This window comes from Tribolium madens, unplaced genomic scaffold, assembly GCF_015345945.1.
Source record: "Tribolium madens isolate multiple individuals breed KSU strain unplaced genomic scaffold, Tmad_KSU_1.1 Scaffold_20;HRSCAF=117;Tcas5.2_LG4, whole genome shotgun sequence".
NCBI lineage: Eukaryota > Metazoa > Arthropoda > Insecta > Coleoptera > Tenebrionidae > Tribolium > Tribolium madens.
In genome coordinates, this window is record NW_025400985.1 from 4575007 (window position 1) to 4595628 (window position 20622).

The 20622-nt window shown below is 32.9% G+C and overlaps 7 protein-coding genes across 8 annotated transcripts; 2 read left to right on the forward strand and 5 right to left on the reverse strand.

The window, feature by feature from the left end:
• Nucleotides 1–702: 702 nt before the first annotated feature.
• Nucleotides 703–2297, reverse strand: LOC123005555 (putative odorant receptor 92a). Its single transcript, XM_044399352.1, has 6 exons — nt 1649–2297; nt 1398–1611; nt 1254–1353; nt 1105–1203; nt 902–1057; nt 703–853 (listed from the first exon to the last, which is right to left on the reverse strand). Exons 1-6 carry the CDS (start codon nt 2295–2297, stop codon nt 791–793), a joined length of 1281 nt encoding a protein of 426 aa, XP_044255287.1. The 3' UTR covers nt 703–790.
• Nucleotides 2298–4821: 2524 nt separating this feature from the next.
• On the reverse strand, nt 4822–6350 carry LOC123005557 (putative odorant receptor 92a). Its single transcript, XM_044399353.1, has 6 exons — nt 5702–6350; nt 5451–5664; nt 5307–5406; nt 5158–5256; nt 4955–5110; nt 4822–4904 (listed from the first exon to the last, which is right to left on the reverse strand). The coding sequence occupies exons 1-6, from the start codon at nt 6348–6350 to the stop codon at nt 4842–4844; spliced, it is 1281 nt and encodes a 426-aa protein (XP_044255288.1). The 3' UTR covers nt 4822–4841.
• Nucleotides 6351–7716: 1366 nt separating this feature from the next.
• LOC123004805 (probable glutamate receptor) lies at nt 7717–9723 on the reverse strand. Of its 2 annotated transcripts, XM_044398245.1 has the most exons (5): nt 8796–9723; nt 8457–8744; nt 8136–8410; nt 7900–8097; nt 7717–7826 (listed from the first exon to the last, which is right to left on the reverse strand). In XM_044398245.1, the coding sequence occupies exons 1-5, from the start codon at nt 9609–9611 to the stop codon at nt 7793–7795; spliced, it is 1611 nt and encodes a 536-aa protein (XP_044254180.1). In that variant the 5' UTR covers nt 9612–9723; the 3' UTR covers nt 7717–7792. The 2 variants fall into 2 exon arrangements, with proteins under 2 accessions (XP_044254180.1, XP_044254179.1); XM_044398244.1 differs by having other exon boundaries at nt 7761–8097.
• Nucleotides 9724–10445: 722 nt separating this feature from the next.
• Nucleotides 10446–11644, reverse strand: LOC123005349 (ubiquitin thioesterase otubain-like). The gene is made up of 4 exons (XM_044399051.1): nt 11362–11644; nt 11013–11312; nt 10778–10963; nt 10446–10724 (listed from the first exon to the last, which is right to left on the reverse strand). Exons 1-4 carry the CDS (start codon nt 11452–11454, stop codon nt 10506–10508), a joined length of 798 nt encoding a protein of 265 aa, XP_044254986.1. The 5' UTR covers nt 11455–11644; the 3' UTR covers nt 10446–10505.
• A 112-nt stretch (nt 11645–11756) lies between these two features.
• On the reverse strand, nt 11757–15080 carry LOC123004916 (hormone-sensitive lipase). The gene is made up of 9 exons (XM_044398445.1): nt 14574–15080; nt 14342–14528; nt 13929–14289; nt 13567–13878; nt 13262–13471; nt 12958–13218; nt 12573–12907; nt 12395–12520; nt 11757–12346 (listed from the first exon to the last, which is right to left on the reverse strand). Exons 1-9 carry the CDS (start codon nt 14936–14938, stop codon nt 12257–12259), a joined length of 2247 nt encoding a protein of 748 aa, XP_044254380.1. The 5' UTR covers nt 14939–15080; the 3' UTR covers nt 11757–12256.
• Nucleotides 15081–15305: 225 nt separating this feature from the next.
• On the forward strand, nt 15306–16203 carry LOC123005416 (N-alpha-acetyltransferase 20). The gene is made up of 5 exons (XM_044399149.1): nt 15306–15445; nt 15492–15607; nt 15653–15782; nt 15833–15969; nt 16019–16203. The coding sequence occupies exons 1-5, from the start codon at nt 15393–15395 to the stop codon at nt 16102–16104; spliced, it is 522 nt and encodes a 173-aa protein (XP_044255084.1). The 5' UTR covers nt 15306–15392; the 3' UTR covers nt 16105–16203.
• An 821-nt stretch (nt 16204–17024) lies between these two features.
• LOC123005415 (MD-2-related lipid-recognition protein-like) lies at nt 17025–17825 on the forward strand. The gene is made up of 3 exons (XM_044399148.1): nt 17025–17288; nt 17345–17470; nt 17521–17825. The coding sequence occupies exons 1-3, from the start codon at nt 17201–17203 to the stop codon at nt 17778–17780; spliced, it is 474 nt and encodes a 157-aa protein (XP_044255083.1). The 5' UTR covers nt 17025–17200; the 3' UTR covers nt 17781–17825.
• The last annotated feature ends 2797 nt before the right edge of the window (nt 17826–20622 follow it).

Consider the following 20622-nt stretch of genomic DNA (forward strand, 5'->3'; position numbering starts at 1 on the left):
TGTTTTTTGTCCAGATCCAAGGAACGGAGTCTATTCAAGCAGAAGGATAATATGCTGAGTTGTAATTTTTTCTTGTAATGTCATGACGCCAATCAAGAATTTAACGTCCTGGAATTATCAAAAATCTATCCAATAAATAATATCCCAAGTAACCATCCTAAATGAATTTTCATGCTGATTCTGCAATTTGTAAGAGCAGTTTTTTAAGCTGAAACTAAAGATTTAATGCTAATAGTACAGGCAACACATTAAACATTTCGCACTTTTCAATCTAATAATTTCATGTATACCTACCAGGATATGGCTTTTTAAGTGTAAAACAAGAAACAAATACCGAATCGATAATTGAGTGGGTTTTTTGAATGAACAAAAGTAATGAATGGCTTCATTCAAGCTTTTAATACTAAATTTTTGATAACCTTATCACATGCAAACAGTGTTTATCTTTTAATAAATAACGGCGTGTTGTTTTAATTGCAAAAGAAGTGGATTGTAATACCAAATCTTCGGGTATTTCAATTAAATCGCTATTGTTTTTTTTTTTTTTTTCCTAAATCTACTACACTGTGCTTGAGTAGTGATAATAATTGCTCAGTTAATTTTTCTTCTTTTGTGTTTGGCTGTATTATTTTTGAAAAAAACAAAGTGAGAATTGGATTCTAAAAATTTTAGTTTCATTTCCATGTATGTCGTGACCTTATTTATAACTTTTTGCTGAAATTCTATAAACCAATGCAATCCATCTACAGAATAATATCAAATATTACTTTGTGCGCATAATTTTCAAACTTCAATGATTTCTACCATGTCTTTGTTTCAAAAATGTGAAAAACGAGTATGCCCCTCTTGCCATCTGCAGTAAGAAATTTTAAAAATTACTGGCAAAATCTGAACCGCTTACAGTGAGAAAAGTGCTAAAAGTCAATGGTGTAATTTTGCCAATGGTGATATTAATGGGTCTTTGCATCCTTGTCATCGTGAAGATAATTTGTTTCTTGCACGACGAGCTTGTCGGAAGCCACTCACTCTCATACAGCGCGTAAGATATTTTGAGACTCTAAAATAAAGCAAATAAAATTGTCACGGAAATAAATATGATATTACAGCCTCTGTGATTCTATTTCCGAACCAGCAGTACAAGAGGAGTTCAAAACCGGTTGCAATAAGATAAGTTATCTCATTTCCCATATTTTGATCGGCGGTCTAAAAAAAAACACAATTTCTGAAAAACACAAAAATTGCAAAAAAATTACTTCACTTAGAAGATACAACGAAAAACACATTTCTCCCAGTGAGATGAACGTTTGGATGAAAGTTTGAGTGCTGTATATTGACTCAAGTTTTTCTGAAACACTGAGAAGAAGTTTGATTTGTTTTTTCCAAACATTTAATAAAACCTGAGGACTATTTGGAGATGTTTTATACAGTGAACCATTTCCTTGTCTACACAATCCTCCAAAAAGGGAGGATCGTGTAAAGTCTCCTCTTTTAAAAGCTTTTCCATTTTGGTTCTCATTATACATCGAGCTCGAATCGTTTTGAAAGCTCCTTGTAATATTTTAAGGTGACCACTGATGCAGCTCATTATCGTGATAAAAAGCGAATCAAGGGCTAATTTAATTGTAGTTACTGAAATAATTCAACTCACCTACAATCATCCACGCATAAAATGTTAAGGCAATAATCGTATAAATAAAAGTTATAAAAAACTGTAATTTCGTCCCAGAACCAAATGGTGAAACTGTATTAACTGGTTGTTCCTGTTGGTAAACTCTCTGGCCATTCTTCTCAACGTATTGTGTGTCACTCATAAAAAGAAAAGTAAAGAGACCGTTAGCAAACAAAGTCCCACAAAGTACGTTACAAAAACTTAAAAAATATTTCGTCCACTTTAAAGCTTGCTTTTTCTCTTCGTTCACAATTAATTTGGGTTGAAAATTCTTGTAGTCTTCATAATGGTAATTACCGTGCTGTAAAGTATCCATTAATTGAAGTATGTCTTTTCTCATGATAAAGTAATTGAAAGCTTTATACGCGAGTGAAACGTGATTTCCTATATCGCGTAAAGCTCTAAGAAATACACTCAAGTCATTGAAACTATAATAAACATAAAGCAGTTCTGCCGGTTGGTAAGCAACAAACAAGAAAAAGAACCAAAAAATGTTATAAGCATGTTGCAAGTATTTCTTGCTTGTCGTAGTTTCGTCATCATAAATCCAAAATGCTGTCAACTTTAGAAGCAAGATGTTTGAATCGAAATACGTTGCTAAAGTATGAATTTTTTTGCTTTTAGTCATTTCTAATCACGATGTGGTTGTTTCTCGATTTTACTTATATTTTATAGCGACTTGGTTCGATAATTGATAAAATATTAAATCTTAACACAACTAATGATTAGAGTAATTACGATAATACAGAGTTGCGACTGGGTAATTTCAATTGGGAAATTGCATATGTCACCTTACGAGTGAAAAATTTAGTAGTTTCACAAGGGTTAAAAAGTATTTTCAGGTAGGCGTGACTACTGAATGTCGTTTAAATTATGACCACTTTTTCACAGTCAAAGATAATTAGCTCGGATTAATAATGAATATTTTTTATTTACTCGTAATTAAAAGTGATGGATTTATAGTGTAACAAGACACAGCTGATAGTCCTAATTTATCCTAAAATTTATATTACACATGTTTGGAACAATATATTATGTGTAACTCGGGCATTATTTATTATAAAGTTTTATATTAATATGTTAATGAAGATGTGTTCTTGATTAGAACAGCTCAATTGGTAATTGGTGGTGAATGTATACTAATCCGTACTGGATGAAACTTTAAATGATCAGAACCTAACTTTCAGTTTAATTTCTTAGGTTTTTGCTTTGTTAAGAGTGTATTTTTGAAAAATAAATAAATTACAGTATTCGAACAATGGTTTCCCGACCTACTGGAAAGGATCGTTTTTCCTTTGCCTTAAGCAAAACTCTGCTCTTTTGATTCTAATATGTAGCACAAATCGTGCAAAAGTTGTTTTTCTCGTTTCTACATTATCTTTACGTGTTTAGCTGGGAATTTAAGTAAGTATTAAGAAATTACAAATATATATTAAAACTTCGATTAAATTATTGTTATCCCTGAGTCACCACTGGTTTCATTTCTTCGTAAAAAAATAAACTATTCACCTCTGATTATCCGTTTCTAATCGTGTTTCAGAGTCAGCATTACGTACCCACAATTATATTATGTATAGACATCATGTGGCGAATTATTTTTTTATGAAATAAATATGAAAAAAACAGATCGAATCGGCCTTTAAATTCCCTCATGTAAAGTCTTCTGGTTGTTTTGGTATTTACTGCCACCAATTATTTAATGTTTGTGGTTTGTTGTCCAAAAATTAAGGTAAAAATAAGATGGTTTTAACGATCTCAAAAAACAAAAAATTAGCCAGTTTTTATGAAATCATTAAGCAAACTCTTCGAGATAAAGATATCTCGAAACGCTTTAGTTATTTGACAGCACATTGGGAATTATGATATCCTCATTTTTCTTAATATTATAGATGAATTACAAATCCCAAATACCATACAACTAAAATTTGCATTTCCTAAAAACTCCGATTTCGTTCAAGTTTGAAAAAAAAACGCTAAAATAGGTCAATTTAAATCTTAAAGTGGGATTTTTTTATCAAAGTTTCAAAGTTATTTCTGCATCCCTCTAAGCCCAGAGCCCCTTCAAAAAAATTAAATAGCAAGAGGGGTCGAGTGACATCATTTTGTTGGTTTCATTGTCTATGCAATATTAAACGACTTTTTTTTTGACATTACTGTGAGTGGTTTTGAAAAAAGAATTGAATTTAAGGAATATGCTGTTCAAAATAATGTCACTTGATCCCTCTTGCTATTTTTATTTCTGTTTCAGCATTTTTTCCAAACTTGGACGCAAATGTTAGTTGGGACCCCCTGTATAAAATCAGGTAGAAATAAATAACGGACTTTTTCAAATAAAATCTGTCACTGTATCTTTGTTAAATAATACTAGTCGTATACCTAACAACCTTATGCAATTTCGCAATTTGTTTTAATTTTTTATGCGTTTTCAACTTTTTCTCAATATAATTATTATTCTTCATAAATCCATTTTAATATTCCTACCAACCCTGCCTTCAACCTCTGAAGAGGGTCAACATATAACTATCTATTTTTTAATGGGAACAGGGGTTAAATGGGATTTTTACTTTAAAGTTCAGTGAAATCTCTTTCTAAATAAGTATAAGTATTTCTTTTTTTAATTTGGTGCAATAATATTTAGCAAGAAATGCGGTTTTAAAAATACATTTCTGTGTGTTCCTCATGCTCGTCTTAATGCACGGACTGTGCAAGTTAAACATTCGCAGGAAAAATTTCCTTTTTAACACTCGTAAAACAAATAACTATTTTGGCCCTCTAACCTGTTAACGTCAAACTCATTAAATGTAATGATATAACGGAATGCTTTAAAAATAAAAAATTCCGAGCGAGAATTGTGTGAATAAAATTAACAACTTGAGTATGATATTTTCTTTATTTAATTTTATACATTGGTTGTCCCGGCACCTCCACCATTTATCACCATTACTACAGTGTTTGGCTGTATTATTTTTGATAAATAAAGACGCCTTATTGATCATTTTTGAAAAAAACAGCAAGTGAGAATTTGTTTCCAAAAATTTTAGTTTCATTTACATGTATTTAGTGACCTTATTTATAACTTTTTGCTAATATTTATACCTAAACCATTGCAATCCATCTACTTAAGAATATCAAATATTACTTGTAATTTCGTTGTGCGTATAATTTTCAAACTTCAGTGATTTATACCATGTCTTTGTTTCAAAAATGTGAAAAACGAGTATGCCCCTCTTGCCATCTGCAGTATTAGGAATTATAAAAATTACTGGCAAAATTTGAACCGCTTACAGTGAGAAAAGTGCTAAAAGTCAATGGTGTAATTTTGCCAATGGTGACATTAATGGGTTTTTGCATCCTTGTCATCGTGAAGATAATTTGTTTCTTGCAGGACGAGCTTGTCGGAAACCAGTCACTCTCATACATCGCGTAAGATACTTTGAGACTCTAAAATAAAGCAAATAAAATCGTTACGTAAATAAATATGATATTACAGCCTCTGTGATTCTATTTCCAAACCAGCAGTACAAGAGGAGTTCAAAAGCGGTTGCAGTAAGATAAGTTAACTCATTTCCCATATTTTGATCGGCGGTCTAAAAAAAGCACAGTTTCTGAAAAACACAAAAACTGCAAAAAAAATTACTTCACTTAGAAGATACAACGAAAAACACATTTCTCCCAATGAGATGAACGTTTGGATGCAAGTTTGGGTGCTGTATATTGACTCAAGTTTTTCTGAAACACTGAGAAGAAGTTTGATTTGATTTTCACAAACTTCTAATAAAACCTGAGGACTATTTGGAGATGTTTTATACAGCGAACCATTTCCTTGTCTACACAATCCACCAAAAAGGGAGGATCGTGTAGTGTCTCCTCTTTTAAAAGCCTTTCCATTTTGGTCCTCATTATGCATCGAGCTCGAATCGTTTTGAAAGCTCCTTGTAATATTTTAAGGTGACCACTGATGCAACTCATTATCGTGATAAAAAGCGAATCAAGAGCTAATTTAATTGTAGTTACTGAAATAATTCAACTCACCTACAATCATCCACGCATAAAATGATAAGGCCATCATCGTATAAACAAAAGTGATAACAAATTGTAATTTCGTTCCAGAACCAAATGGCGAAACTGTATTAATTGGTTGTTTTTGTTGGTAAACTAACTGACCATTCTTCTCAACATATTGTGTGTCACTCATAAACAGAAAAGTAAAGACACCGTTAGCTAACATAGACACACAAAGTGCGTTACAAAAGTTTAAAAAATATTTCGTCCACTTTAGAGCTTGCTTTTTCTCTTCATTTACAATTAATTTGGGTTGAAAATTCTTGTAGTCTTCGTAATGATAATTACCGTGCTGTAGAGTATCCATTAATTGAAATATGTCTTTTCTCATGATAAAGTAATTGAAAGCTTTATACGCGAGTGAAATGTGATTTCCTATATCGCGTAAAGCTCGCAGAAATACACTCAAATCATTGAAACTGTAATAAACATAAAGCAGTTCTGCCGGTTGGTAAGCAACAAACAAGAAAAAGAACCAAAAAATGTTATAAGCATATTGCAAGTATTTCTTGCTTGTCGTAGTTTCGTCATCATAAATCCAAAATGCTGTCCACTTTAGAAACAAGATGTTTGAATCGAAATATGTTGCAAGAGTATGAATTTTTTTGCTTTTAGTCATCTCTAATCACGATGTGATAGTTTCTTGATTTTACTGATATTTTATAGTGTCGTGGTTCGATAGTGGATAAAATATTGAAATTTTGACACAACTAACGATTAGGGAAATAACAATAATACAGAGATGGGACTAGGTTATTTCAATTGGGAAATTGCCTATCATATGTTACCTTACGAATGAAAAATTTAGTAGTCTCACAAGGGTCAAAAAGTAGTTTTCAGGTAGGCGTGACTACTGAATGTCTGTTAAATTATGTCCACTTTTTCACAGTCAAACATAATTGGCTCGGATGAATAATGAATATTTTTTATCTACCCGTAACTAAAAGTGATGGATTTTTAGTATAATAATAAGACACAGCTGGTCGTCCTAATTTATACTAAAATTTATATTAAGTACATGCTTAGAACAATATATAATCTGCAACTCTGGCTTTATTTATTATAAGGTATCTCATTCACATGTTAATGAAGATGTGTTCTTGACTAGAACATTGATAGTGAACGTATTGCATGAAACTTGAAATAACCAAAAAATATTTGTAACCGGAACAACAGATCCTAATCGCATGCAGTACAGTCACTGTATCCTTTCCTAAAATTGTTTTGGCATCCTAACTTTTCAGTTTAGTTACATTGGATGATAAAATCAGGTAGAAAATAATAACGGACTTTTTCAAATAAAATCTATCATTGTTTCTTTGTTAAATAATATTATTCGTATAAGTAACAACTTTATACAATTTCACAATTTATTTTAATTTTTTATGCGTTTTCAACTTTTTCTCAAAATAATAATTATTCTTCATAAATCGATTTGGATATTCCTACTAATTCATTATTACCATTCTTATTATATTTATTATATAAAATGGCCCACTAAACACAAACCATCCGAGTTTTTAGCATTTTGACTCAGTTATTAGTCAAAAACGCTCGGACCGAGCAATTTTATATGTGTACTTCGCGTTTGCCCCACTTCAGGGTCAACTATAACTATCTATTTTTTATTAGGAGCAGGAGTTAAATGGGATTTTTATTTTAAAGATCCTTGAAATCTTTTTATAAATAAATATGTATTTTTTTTATTTGGTGCAATAATAATTAGCAAGAAGTCCCGTTTTAAAATACATTTCATCAAGTCGTAGAAAAAACATTGTGTTCTATTTGTGAGAAAAACTTACTTCATGCTCGTTTTAATGCACAAGTCAAACACGGGCATGAAAATTTTCTTTTCAACACTTGTAAAACAAATAACTATTTTGCCCGTCAAACTCAGTAAATGTAATAATATTACGGAATGTTTTGAAAATTAAAAAAATCCGAGGGAGAATTGTGTGAATAAAATTAACAACTTGAGTATGTTATTTTCTTTATTTAAGTACTTTTATTTTTATACATTGGCTGTCCCGGCACCTCCACCATTTATCACCATTGATAAATTCATCGACGTCTTCGTCTGGTATAGTATTGGATTCTAAAACAATTTCAAAACAAGAAAATTATGTTCGTGTAACACTAAAAAAGAACAAAAAAGTTTTTTTTCCAACCTGTGGTGGACATATATTTCAAGGATGAGCATCACCAAAGCCGCCCCAATCCCCCCAGCTAAGACAACGGCAGCCGGATAACAATCAACCAACCCCACACTGATAAAACTACTCCCTCTCGATAAACACTGCGGTTTTTTCGTATAAATTAACCCAACTTCCCTTTCCTGAATCCCGTTTTCCTGAAGCAAACGAAGTCTGCCAGAAATGAAGTAAAACGCAAAATGACAACTCACCCCACTTTCAGCATTTTTTTATATGAAGAATTTTTCTGAATTGCTAACCAAGGATCAGGCACTTGTAAATACTGAATTTCTTGTAACCCACATTTTTCATCTTCTCGGAAAATTTCGCTGACAAATTTGTACCCAGGACCTGTCTCAACATGAAAAGCGAACAAACCTTGTCTCATTTTCCTTATGCCTTCTTCTATGGGATAAAATTTGGGTTTTTGGCCCGGAGGAGCGACTTTTTGTTGGTAGATTGCGCGACGGATCGGTTCTGTTGCGTTCTAGAATTTAGTTTGAAGAGTTGAAGCCGTAATTTGTACTTCTTACGGGGAAATAGAAATGATTGAAAACGGTATTGTCGACACCCACATCTAATCTTGAATTGAGGATGTCTTGAAGTGTTTGAATACTACTTGATGATGACTGTAGCAAAGCGACAATATTTGCAGAGTAAGATGTGTACAAGAACATGAGGGACACCAGGAGGAAAATTAAAGTGATTCGACCGGGGATACTGAAAGGAATTGACGAGGTGCCCTGTTGACACAAAGCCCCAAATGTTATAAAAACAACCTCAAGCCACGAATTGTGAATTTCTGTAGTGTTAGATTCATTCTGGAAAAGACAAATGAGGGAAAAATTATAAAAAACGCAAAAAATTATTACCACAACTTCAACATAATTCCGCTTTTTCCACTCCCATCTCACAACAATATACAAGATAATAGCAATAATGACAAGCAAACCGCAAACAGAAGCCCACACAAAATTATCAAACGGTAAAGTAAAAACATTGGCAACATACGACAATTTCGGCTGTCGGAAAATAAATTTAGACCTTGTTGGGGTGGTCATTGCGATATAATCTATAATTTTGATCCGATCGCTTGTAAGAAATAGGGCTGTGCCCCCGATATCCGCTTCGTTTCTTGTCAATTCCCCAATCATGCCACTCCATTGGGACTTGTTATCTTTATAGCCCCAAGTACCCCTCACTGAATATTCCAAGGATGCGTTTATTGTATCCGAGAGATGTTGCACTAGGACATAATTGACTTTAGCGATGCTGTCGATATGAATGTCTCTCTTGTCAGTCAAGTGGTTCAAAGAATCATTATTTGTGATCACAATGCATGATTTCAGGACTGTTTTCTGCAAATTTCGACGACGCTTGTACGTGATTTTTTCGTAGCCGGTGTTAGTCAGACCTTGACCACGTTTCCAAATTCCTATATTTTCAATTATTACAGAACTGTTAATTTTTATCTTGTAAATTTTATTTAAGTCAAATGTGTCTCTCGTGTGATTTATGGTGGCAAGAGTGACATCACTATCGACTAAAATATTAATTTCAGTGAAATGTTCTTGAATAAAAGCCGAGAGTTCAACATGATCGTTGTTATAAACAATCCATTTAAATGGTGTAGCAAAAAGTTTTTGTTCACTAGCCTTCAAAAAGTGATTTAATACAAACAATTTCATTTTTTTAATGCATACCAAGACTAGTAATTGTTTGGTGTTTAAACAACTAGCATCCAAAACAAACGTAATAAAAGCTGGTGGTATTGGATAGGGCAAATTGCGAGTACTTGGTGATAAAACATTGACTTGGTATAACTTGTTAGAAAAGTGACTCAGTACCTGAAACGCATCTACATTTTGTTTAATATAATTATTGATTTATTATAATTTGTTGTCACCTCTTTTGTTACACAAATAGGCCAACATAATTTGGGTTTTATTATAATGTTCGATCAAATCATTAATCATTGATAACACAATCCTACAATCGCAAAACTTTATAAAAAGCAAAACTACTAAAACCACTTTGAAATTCATTTTACTGAAGCTATTTCAACACTACGATTTCACATTTCATGTTCAATTTGTCATTGTTTGCTCGGTAAATACAAGTTTCGTGAAAATTGAGTCGAAACTATAATTTCAGATATTTCACTGTTTAAACAGTGATACTTTAATATTGACTCAAATTCGTCTAAATAACTATGTAAGGTTAAATAATAACATAATAGAAGCTAATTTGTTACTCAAGCCATTATTTTGCGGTAATTCAGTTGTTTTCCAATGTTTGCACAAAAATGTTTAATACATAAGTGAAAAAAATGCCGTTTCTCCGCATTTTTTACACAATTACTCAACAGTCTCCAGTTTTAACATAATTGAACTTGTTATAATTAATTAAAGCGTGATATTGTTGGCTGATGCTTTGCATACATCTGAATTAATTTCAATTAATTGGCTCGAGTCATGGCCATTTTTGCTTTTTGATATTAAAAGGATAAAAATAAAACACAATTTGAATTATCAACAACTCTTTTATTCCTCGAACTGTAGAAATTATAAATGAACTCGAAATTAAGGATACAAAATATCATAATGCCCTGGACGGTAAAGTAAATGTACTAAAGGTGTGCAACCTTCAGGAAAATCGTGTTCTGTGACAGACTTGTTGTTGCCTCTGTCCATGTAAACCACACGTACCCCCATGTTGAGAGCAGCACAGGCAGCAATTATGTGAATATGATCACTTTCTTTGTACATTGGTTCAACCTCCTGATGACAAAAATCAGCAACCTGGAATAAATTTGTTAGTGGTTTGTAATAAATTGTTGAATGTGTTCACGTACAGTTCTGCCACCTTCAATAAAACAACTGTAAAAATCTTGGTCTTTTTGCAACTGTCCACTGGTTAAAAGTCTTAAATAAACAACCATGTAATCAGAATAACCTTGCTCGTTAAATAAAAAATGAAGAGTTTTCTTGGCGTCGTCTACATTAGTTAGGTCACCTACACGTTTGAGAACTTCCATATACTACAAAACGAACAATTATTGATGGTTTTGTAAATATGGGGGCCCTCACAATATCGTAAAAATCTTCTACAGTAAACTGTTGAAAGCCAAGTTGAACTAGAGCATTTTTGCTTTCTTCAGCTTGCTTATAAAACACGTTAAATTCGTCTTTTTTATCTAACAGTCTTTCAAGACCCGCATAACTATACGCACGGAAAAAACAGTTTCCGTCAGGTCTAGTTCTACGAATGTGCTTATACTTGGAAGACAAATCTTTGATTTTTTCTAAGTAAACTTCATCATTAGCATATTCACCATTTAATGAAGAAATTGGTTCCATTTCACCAACTAAAGGAATACTTTCAGAAATCTATAAACAACTTTGTAAAAACATAACCTCAATTTTGTACATTTTTTACCTCCTTTTCAATCTGGCGTTGTTGGGCCAGGATTAATTCGTCCTGGTTCACCTGAGAGGTTTCTTCTGTGGAATTTTTGCTTTCGTCACCCATTTTCTGTTACAATTAACACAAAATAATCACACAAAGCACAAATGTTTTCGACCACACAATTTTGACAGTTGCTACGACAAGTTTGTCAGTTGTGGTAAAAAGTTAAAAATAAGAAATTGCAACTCTGACACATCTCATTATTGTTTAACAAATAGCACGGCAATGCAAAATAACACCACAAAATATAATAATAAACGGATAAACAAAATATTTTCGGGTGTATAATTGGTTGCATAATTGTAGGTGTAATAATTTTAAATTACTCTTGGTAGATTTTTGTTGAACAAAACATAATTCCTCTTTAATAATTTATTACCATTACAATATCCAATAAATACATTGTATAAATGTTGACAATCAGATCTACTTGCACAAATAATTATCACTATAAGTTACGCAACAAGTTCACTTTGGTAGATATATAAGGAAATGTAAATACAATCATTTTCTAATACTGCTATGGACTTATAATTTGATGTACTGCTAAATATGGATTAGTCGAATTGATTAGGCACCAAATGATAAATCTTAGCAGCAAAAAGATTTTTAAACACAGCCGTAAAAATAAAAAAAATTTCCAGGTACCTGAAAATCATTTTCAACAATATTTGCAACAAAAAATACTTAGTTTTCTCTTCGTAGAACTTAAGAAACCGTGTATTAATTCAAAACACCTACAACACACCTTAAATTTGTATAAAAAATACTTTATATACTGGACAGAAATTTTTAAATGTGTTCTTTTGAGAGAGCGAAATCTAGTCTAGAGTCCCATTTATTTCCTACTTGTACCTATAAAAAATTATTGTAGTGGAGGCAGATTATCTAAGTTCAAGAGCTCGTTAATTCTTTTTATACAAAGCTTGGAACCCTCATAGGCTTCTTTGGAAATCTGAAACAAAACTTCAACAATTGTCCAGGAAAATATTTCGTATTTTACCAAAGAAAAATTTAGAAAACCGTGTGGTAACCCCGATAAAATATCCAAATGGACGTCTTTATTTAAGTCCTTCAATCGTTTTGAAAACATTACGCAATCGTCCAAACAGGGGTCTAAATGAACGGTCTATAAACCAAACTGTGTAATACAAAAAAAAAATGCAACAATTATAATTTACCAGAACCCGAACCGGCGGAAATCGCTCTAAATCCTCATCCTTAGCACAAAACGGACTCAAATACGGATCTTTGGGAACTGTAAATTTGAATTCATCAAGTAAACTACCCTGCCTGTCCAAATCTAGATATTTTTCAGCAGCACTCGCACTCCTTGGTACCATAAAATCCACCCCAACTTGTGCCTTCTCTGCTATCCAACTGTTGAACCGCCATTTCAAATTTGAAACAAAACTCGAAACTTTACTTTGCAAAGAATCATCAATTGACTGAGACGAAGTTGCGCTTTCGTGTTTTAAAACAGGTACTCTCGTTCCGTCAGTCTCAGTATCAGAATCTAAAAAAATCATATTTCTACTGGCCTCTTCCATCCAACACGAAACGTACCCAAAACGTACTTTTCCAAAAAATCAGAAACGTATTTTTGACTATTCTCGATATGTGACTGCTGCAAATCAACATCTTTGTTTCTATCATCTTCTCCACCAGAATTTAAAGACCCGTAAGTCAAAGTATCGGACGTTTCAGACACCGGTGATTTGTGAGCTTGCAATTCCATCAAATCTGATTCAGATATTTCTTCGAAACTTTCAGTATCCGAAGTTTGGTCGCAATTTTCCACTTTTTTATTGTCAGGACATGCATAAGCTAACACGAAATTATTTCAAGTCTATTCATACAAGTGTTTTACCTTTCAAACAACGCATCATAAAGCCAAACGGTAGCAAAGGATCCATCATACATAATAAGCGAGACGGCGAAGGTACGAAATTTACTAAAGTAGGCACGTATGCTACGAATAGGCCCATCGGGGGCGGAATGCCCAAATTTAGGCATTTTAGAGTAGTCGAAAGAAGCAAGTTTGCTCCAGCCGAATCTCCAGCGCCTATTATTCTCTCACCTAAACAATGTTGATGAAATTATTAAAAGTAGACTAATTTAAAAAAGTTTAAATTTTCGTAATTAATTTTTTTTAACGTAGATGTTCTCACTTACCTGTGCTTCCTAGCAATTGACAATTCTTCAAGGCCCAACAGTAGGCATAAGTGACCTCTTCCAGAGCCCTTGGAAAGGGGGCCTCAGGCGCTAAATTGTAATCAATGCTCAAAATAGGTACTTTCAACTGTTTTGCCCACTCCCTCAAATAGCACTCATGTGATAAAGAGGATTGAGCAACAAATCCGCCCCCATGACAATGTATAATGAGGCCTCTTGCTGGTGGTTTACTTTTGTATTTATTTGAAGCTTCTCCAATCATGCCTTCATGGACTTCATGACTGATAAGGCGCACTTGGACTGGTTTTCTACCTGTGATATATTTTTAAAGATTAGTTTGCTTTAAGAAAAAAAGTTAGTACCAATATGGGACGATGGGACAGGAACATCAATTTCTTGACCATCAACTTCAAGAGTGAAAGGTTCAGGGGGCAAACTGATAATTCTGGAAACTGCCACACTTGGTGCAACCACATATGGCATGTTAGTCATTAATTCATTTTCAGAAAGAAACCAAAAAGCTTTGCAGAAATTTACATCAGCATTTTGTGAAATATTTACAATTCTTCTTGCTCTTTGTTCAGGATCATTGACGTATTTTGAAGTAGCCATTAACGAAGTGGTAGCTTTTGCAAAAAAGGAACCTTCATTGTAATAAATTTCGGAAAAAATTGCCATTGACATTGAGATAAATTGTAAAATGTTTTTCAATGATTCACAAAACTACAAAAACAGATTTGTTCTTTTGTAATATTTTTTCTTATGATGACCTTACTTGAAATCCCATACAACGACCATAAAAACAATACTGATTTATATCCTCATAGTTGGATAACAGTTCTTGAGGGGAATGTTCTTCATCAGGAAACAAATTTCCTGCACTACTCCAGGATAACAACGTTTCCAAATGTTTGAAACATGTATCCAGACTTGCAATTAAGTGGGCACAAGACTCCACATCCCTGCAATTGCCACATTTAAACATGAAACATTATAAAACCACTCACTTTGTTAATTGTGACTTCCTGAAGAAAGCACTGGCCCTTTTCAAACAGATCTTTTTGTTCAACGCTATTCCATAATCAATCGCCGAATTGGCGACACTCAAAAAACTCCTATACCCGTTTCCTGGAGTATTTTCATCAAAATCAAATCTGTGGACTTCTGATGCAATTCGTGCCATTTTCTGGGAAATTTCATCCAGATTTTCTTTAATTCCCATAAAGGAAATATACAGTCGTTGCCCATTTTCGCTTGTATCTTGTGCAAAAAAATTCGCATTGTTCTCACACAGATCTTTCAACACCTCGATATTCGAGGCACTTGCTTCCTTGTGTTCTAGGCCGTTTATCACATTATCCTGATCTGTCATTTCAAAACACTTTCAAATTTTGTTTGTTTACGTGTTAATGTATTTGTTCATGTAGCTTGAGATTTGGATGAGATTAGATAAATAATGTTTACATTAAAAATTAGGCGAAGTTCTACTTGTATTTTGGTGACATGAGCATGACACTAAACGCTGCATACGATTGCATGAACTCCCGAAAGTGAATTGCTGCGAAAAATACAGCATCGCCACTTTTACACAATTCTTAATTTATTAAAATAAAAATGTTAAAATGTAAATGTGCCACATGTATTTAAAAAAACATTACGCAATAATTTAGTATAGATAAAGTTTTTAGCAATTAATTTCATTTTTTGAATGTTTGCACTTTACATGGATGAGTGTATTTTTCGGATTGTGACTTCGATCAATATCCTAACTGTCACTTCTCCTCTTTGGAGGTTAGATTTTTACGAATAAATACAATTTTACAAAAATGACCACTTTAAGGCCCTTTACTTGCGACGATATGTACAAATTTAACAATGTGTAAGTGTAACAAGTGTCAATAGTGAGTTTTAGACATTTTTTGTAGAAATTTAGACCCTTTGACTGAAACTTATGGATTATCTTTTTATATGCGTTATTTGGCGCATTGGCCGGAATATTTTCAAGTTGCGGAGTCTCCAAGTGGTGAAATAATGGGCTACAGTACGTCTGCATTTTTTATACTTTCAATAACAATTAATGTTTTAGTAATGGGGAAAGCCGAAGGCATTGGGGAGAACTGGCATGGTCATGTCACAGCCCTGACAGTCTCTCCTGATTTCAGACGATTAGGCTTAGCGGCCACTTTAATGAATTTCTTAGAGGATATTTCAGAAAAGTACAGTTTTTGTACCAATTCAAGAAATATTTTTTAATTGAGAATTTCAGAAAACGCGCGTATTTTGTTGACCTTTTTGTGAGAGTCAGTAATAAGGTGGCAATTAATATGTACACAAACTTGGGATATATTATATACAGAACTGTTTTGGAATATTATTCTGGTGACCCTGACGAAGATGCTTATGGTCAGTGTGAAATTTGCCGCGTTTTGGTTTTAATTAAGTAAAATTTCAGATATGAGGAAGGCTCTTTCAAGAGATGTGAATCAAAAGTCTGTGATACCATTAACACATCCTGTGAGGCCTGAAGATGTGGATTAGTAAACCTTTAGTTTTTATTCTGATTAATGAACGAATATTTTTAACAAATATGCAAGGAAATTTGCAATGTTATGAATAAATATTTAATTGTGAAATAAAGAGTGTTTTTTTACATGTTTGACACGAATATTTGCTCTTGAGTTATGTTGTATTTTTGGTTGCATAACTTCAACAAAAGTACATTATTTTACCAAGGTTTTTTATTGTTTTAAAACGAGAAAACAATATGAAGAAAAATATGTTAACAGCTTTGGAAATTGTCACTATTTTCCTTCTATACCAGCAATGTAAAAGTGATTTTCGTGTTGGGAATAATACCTATTACAAAATATCAATGACTCAGTAAATAACTCGTGGTTTCTGTTTTTCCTGTTTTTACACTATCGTTAATTTTTTTTATCGTTTACACCTCCTGAATAAACATTTAATATTTATTTTAATTATAAAATTACAATTTGTTTATGATTTTGCAGTTTTACGTGATGTTTGGAAAAAGTTGCAACACTAATCAATGAAACGGGATTATCACAATTTTCATTTATTAAGTTTCACTTTTATTACCATTATGATTACTGGCGTTTCTATTAAGCAATGATGGTACTCATCAACGGTACCAGTATGTCTATTATGCAATAATTCTCGAAAAGGTCGTTAAAATGTTTATCGCTTTTCATAAAATAATGGCTTGAATTTCTGTCCTCTGTGTCCAATGAAGTGTAGTTAAAATACACCGGAAATAGATGAAAAAATCCTTAAAGCTTGTGCAAAATCCTTGTACAAGCCTGAAAATTTTTCACCTGATTGAAATTTATCTATTTTTCCTGAATAAGTGAAAGCTAGAGATAGCACGAAGCGTTCCCGGAATACCTGGAGTGGATGCCCACATCTACACAAAACCTATCTTGTGTTATCGGCCACTCTACCTAAAAAGTGTCGACGAGGTATAAAAGAAAACAGTTATTTACAATATCTAGCCGAGAGTCGTGCACAGCTTTCAGTTAGTTTTGGTCGATTAACTTTCAATAACGCATCGAATTGTGCTGGTGAAAATATAACAATCGCTTCACATTTAGTCAAAAGTTGAGTGAGTGGAAGAATGGCCAAGTTTACGTTAATTTGTTGCGTCATACTCTTATTTACCGGTGTTATAAACAGCGAAATCATCGCCTTTGAAAATTGTGAAGGTAACATAAAGCCACTACCTTTGTTTTAATTTTAAATTAATTAATTTTTTATCTAGATTCCGACGATTCTGTTTGCGAAGTCAAAGAAGTCAGAGTTGAGCCGTGCAAAGAAGCTAAAAATAAAAAGCCGTGTAAATTTAAAAGTGGCACGAATGCCACTATCGAATTTGATTACATATCTCGTGAGTTTCAAATTAGAATTTGCAAGTAAATAGTAATATTCCCTTTGTAGACTTTGACACTGATAAGCTTTTGAATCAAGCTTATTCGGTCACATCTTTGCTAGATTTACCCTTAATTGGAATGGACAGAGATGGTTGCAAATCTGTTCAATGTCCGATGAAAAGTGGAGAAACTGGAGTTTACAAACATCAGCTTCATATTTCACCTGCATTTCCGTTATTAAATTATAATGTGAAATGGAGACTCTGGGATGCGCATGACGGGAAAAAGGGATGTTGTTTCACATTTAAAATAAAACTTGTAAGATAAGTGGATAAGTTTTGTCTTTAAATAAATCAGGTAGATCTTTGAGTATTATTGTCGTTCAACTTTCTAAACCTCTCAGATAAACGTCTGATTTCTCTTTCTTTTCGTAATTAACGCTAATAGCTTAAACCTCGTTGACATTTTAAATTTTCTTTACCTACTTACAACTTAGGTTTTTTTTGTATAAGTTTTTCGACTTAAATAATAATCATTAACTTATGTACAAAACTTATAACAGACCAAAAATATAGATTCTCTCATATTAAATAAATCAAAAAACACATATTTTATGTTAGGCTTGCAAGTTTCAAGTGGACTCTCTTACCAGAATTACAAAGACTCACATAAAAAATGTCTTACACAGTGTCATCTTTTGTGTTTATTTAATAAACACAATGGAAAAATACTCAATTTGAACTGAGCAAAATATTTTAGTGCAATCACCCGTAGTTCCTTTAACAGAACAAATAAAGCATGACATAAATGCATGAACTGAAACGGGGATTGATATGAGTCATTTATGTCGTATAACGTTGCTGAGGAGCTGTGCTTACCTAAAAGGCGAAAAACCTAAATTAGTTTTGTATCAGATCTGTAAAAGGAATGAACTTTTCCGTGAAAAATTCAATAAAATTAATGATAAAAGAATGTAATTTGCAAAGAAACAAGATTAAAATGAATTTTATTAAATGAATTGATCTGGAATCTTAATCCAGTAAGAATTTTCTTTGAAATACAAGGATAATAAATTCCCAGACAAACCAAACTATATTATAATTTCTATGTCCGATGGGAGCAACCAATTGCTTAGTACCTAAATACTCGGGCAGTTGATGAAATGTTGGAGTTTACTCTAGTAACGTATTCAAGCTTTGAAGATTGAAATTATCATTTGTATAAACGAAAAGGAACAAAGATGCTTTTGCGAAATATTCATTTATAATTTGCCGAAGGAGTTCTATCTTATTTTATATAAAATAATTAAAGTGGAAACAAGTATTGCATTTATCATATTGTTATTATTGCATTTTGTTTTATCTGGAATCGTCATGAGACTAAAACAATACGAAAAAAATTTGAGGGCATCACAGAATAATTCTGGAAATGTTTCATATTTCTTTTCCATTAAGTAATTGTTATGAAGCTATAAAATTTTATCCGAATAAAACATAATGGTATATGCCTCCTTGGTTGCTCGAAAGTCACCAGTAAATAAAAAAATCACTGCTAAAATATTTGTTCTGAAAAGGAAATGAAAATTTTTCTAAATTTAACTAAGCCAGAGAAAAAGGAAATTACACCAGATAAAATTTTCTCCTATCAAATTACTTCGTCTTCTCTTTCGCATTCGACAATTTTTTTATTCATTCCAGTCATATAGCCATTAATTCGAATTCCAGAATAAACTGTAATTCGAAACTTGTGCGAATTATGTCTTTACTTTGATGTGGGATGCAGCAAACTATTGAATGCTACGATAAATTTATAAAACAACCATAACAACCAGTTATATCAACATTATTGTCTGTGGTAAGCAAATGGAATTTGATTGTTTATAATGTTTTTCTCACTATTAAAATATACAACGAGTACAGCAAGGCGAAGAAACTGCTGTGGACTTTAAACAAATGTTATTCATAATACATAGATTTGGTAAAACCCCAAACTGTATGCAAAGGGCGGTAACGAATTGCATTCAAAAGTGGATTACAAAGCTTATCAATGTATTTTGTTCACGTAAAGCATAAATTTAAAAGTCGCATCTGTTTGTATTGCGTTCTAGCACTTTCTTCTTTTATTCAAACATGGGGGTATATTGTACGTAAAATAAACACTAGAAATTGAAGCACATGTGTTACATTGGGTGACAAAAAATGTATCAGCGACCTTATGGTTTAATCGAAATTTCGTCATGTTTAACGAAGCTAACCAGGGATGAATTCAATCTCCTTAATGGATCTGCGATATGAATTAATCTATTGTTATAAATTCATCTGCAAATGAAAGGGGTGCAAGTTAGCAGAGCGTCACTTGTAAATAGATTCATTATTAATAAAATTACCCAATTCGATAAACCAAAACATGTAAATCTCCAGAGTTGGTGTAAAATTTGTAAATGTGTTTGTTTATGTCCAGAAGCCCCCACGACAATTGGGGCAATTAGGCCTATTACATCGGATATGATAACATAGAGCCAATGTTATGGTAATAGCTAATCCTTTTTAATCTCCCTGTATATCTTTCACTTAGCTATTCATGAGTAATCCCTCTTTTTAAAGGTTGCACAGAGGCGCGTGCGGTTTTACACCACAGGTTTACAGTGTGGCTTAGCGATCCCTCGTTTCCATTAGCATGAGAACCGCAAGGTGCATTGCAACTTTTTTGTGTGTATATACTCTGTACACTTTTAATACATCCATTCAACTTCGTCATCTTCTATTGTTCGAACTTTAGCAGACTGGGGAAGGGGTTTTCAATCGTCTCCAACAAGAAAAACAATTAATCACGACTTTCCAACTTTTCTTATAGTTTTACAAAGAAATATAGATTGTTTGTTTTACGCTCGAACAAGTGAAAGTGTTTTGCACTTTGGTGCATCTCCAACCCCAGCGCGCCAGGGACGGACTTGGCACTTTACGAAGTGTTCTCCAAGCGGAGATTCACTGCCGGAAGCCATCTCACCGTGTAGTTTAGAACAATATGCTTTCCATTCGTAGCTATCTGATAAACGCCTGTTTTAATAAAAAGTTACTTTCCACACTACACAGAGTGGACAAAAAGTATTTTATTTTTTTAGACAAAGACGAGATTTTAAAATCACAATTTTGTAGACGATTTAAAAAAA

Excerpts from the sequence above, each read along its gene's own strand:
- LOC123004805 (XM_044398244.1), bottom strand. The coding sequence starts at position 9,611 with ATGAAATTGTTTGTATTAAATCACTTTTTGAAGGCTAGTGAACAAAAA. Across the intron at positions 8,745-8,795 it reads GGAATTATGTTGAAGTTGTG|AATGAATCTAACACTACAGA; the intron begins GTAATAATTTTT and ends TGTCTTTTCCAG. Across the intron at positions 8,411-8,456 it reads TCAATCATTTCTATTTCCCC|AACGCAACAGAACCGATCCG; the intron begins GTAAGAAGTACA and ends ACTAAATTCTAG.
- LOC123004916 (XM_044398445.1), bottom strand. The coding sequence starts at position 14,938 with ATGACAGATCAGGATAATGTGATAAACGGCCTAGAACACAAGGAAGCA. Across the intron at positions 14,529-14,573 it reads AGGAAGTCACAATTAACAAA|GGATGTGGAGTCTTGTGCCC; the intron begins GTGAGTGGTTTT and ends TGGCAATTGCAG. Across the intron at positions 13,219-13,261 it reads TATGATGCGTTGTTTGAAAG|CTTATGCATGTCCTGACAAT; the intron begins GTAAAACACTTG and ends ATTTCGTGTTAG.
- LOC123005557 (XM_044399353.1), bottom strand. The coding sequence starts at position 6,350 with ATGACTAAAAGCAAAAAAATTCATACTCTTGCAACATATTTCGATTCA. Across the intron at positions 5,665-5,701 it reads TTATGCGTGGATGATTGTAG|CTCTTGATTCGCTTTTTATC; the intron begins GTGAGTTGAATT and ends CAATTAAATTAG. Across the intron at positions 5,257-5,306 it reads CGTTGTATCTTCTAAGTGAA|ACCGCCGATCAAAATATGGG; the intron begins GTAATTTTTTTT and ends TGCTTTTTTTAG.
- LOC123005416 (XM_044399149.1), top strand. The coding sequence starts at position 15,393 with ATGACCACTTTAAGGCCCTTTACTTGCGACGATATGTACAAATTTAAC. Across the intron at positions 15,608-15,652 it reads TGGTGAAATAATGGGCTACA|TAATGGGGAAAGCCGAAGGC; the intron begins GTACGTCTGCAT and ends TTAATGTTTTAG. Across the intron at positions 15,783-15,832 it reads TTAGAGGATATTTCAGAAAA|AAAACGCGCGTATTTTGTTG; the intron begins GTACAGTTTTTG and ends TGAGAATTTCAG.
- LOC123005555 (XM_044399352.1), bottom strand. The coding sequence starts at position 2,297 with ATGACTAAAAGCAAAAAAATTCATACTTTAGCAACGTATTTCGATTCA. Across the intron at positions 1,612-1,648 it reads TTATGCGTGGATGATTGTAG|CCCTTGATTCGCTTTTTATC; the intron begins GTGAGTTGAATT and ends CAATTAAATTAG. Across the intron at positions 1,354-1,397 it reads CATCTCCAAATAGTCCTCAG|TGTTTCAGAAAAACTTGAGT; the intron begins GTTTTATTAAAT and ends ACTTCTTCTCAG.
- LOC123005415 (XM_044399148.1), top strand. The coding sequence starts at position 17,201 with ATGGCCAAGTTTACGTTAATTTGTTGCGTCATACTCTTATTTACCGGT. Across the intron at positions 17,289-17,344 it reads CGCCTTTGAAAATTGTGAAG|ATTCCGACGATTCTGTTTGC; the intron begins GTAACATAAAGC and ends TTTTTTATCTAG. Across the intron at positions 17,471-17,520 it reads CGAATTTGATTACATATCTC|ACTTTGACACTGATAAGCTT; the intron begins GTGAGTTTCAAA and ends TTCCCTTTGTAG.
- LOC123005349 (XM_044399051.1), bottom strand. The coding sequence starts at position 11,454 with ATGGGTGACGAAAGCAAAAATTCCACAGAAGAAACCTCTCAGGTGAAC. Across the intron at positions 11,313-11,361 it reads AACGCCAGATTGAAAAGGAG|ATTTCTGAAAGTATTCCTTT; the intron begins GTAAAAAATGTA and ends AGTTGTTTATAG. Across the intron at positions 10,964-11,012 it reads TAGAAGATTTTTACGATATT|TATATGGAAGTTCTCAAACG; the intron begins GTGAGGGCCCCC and ends TTCGTTTTGTAG.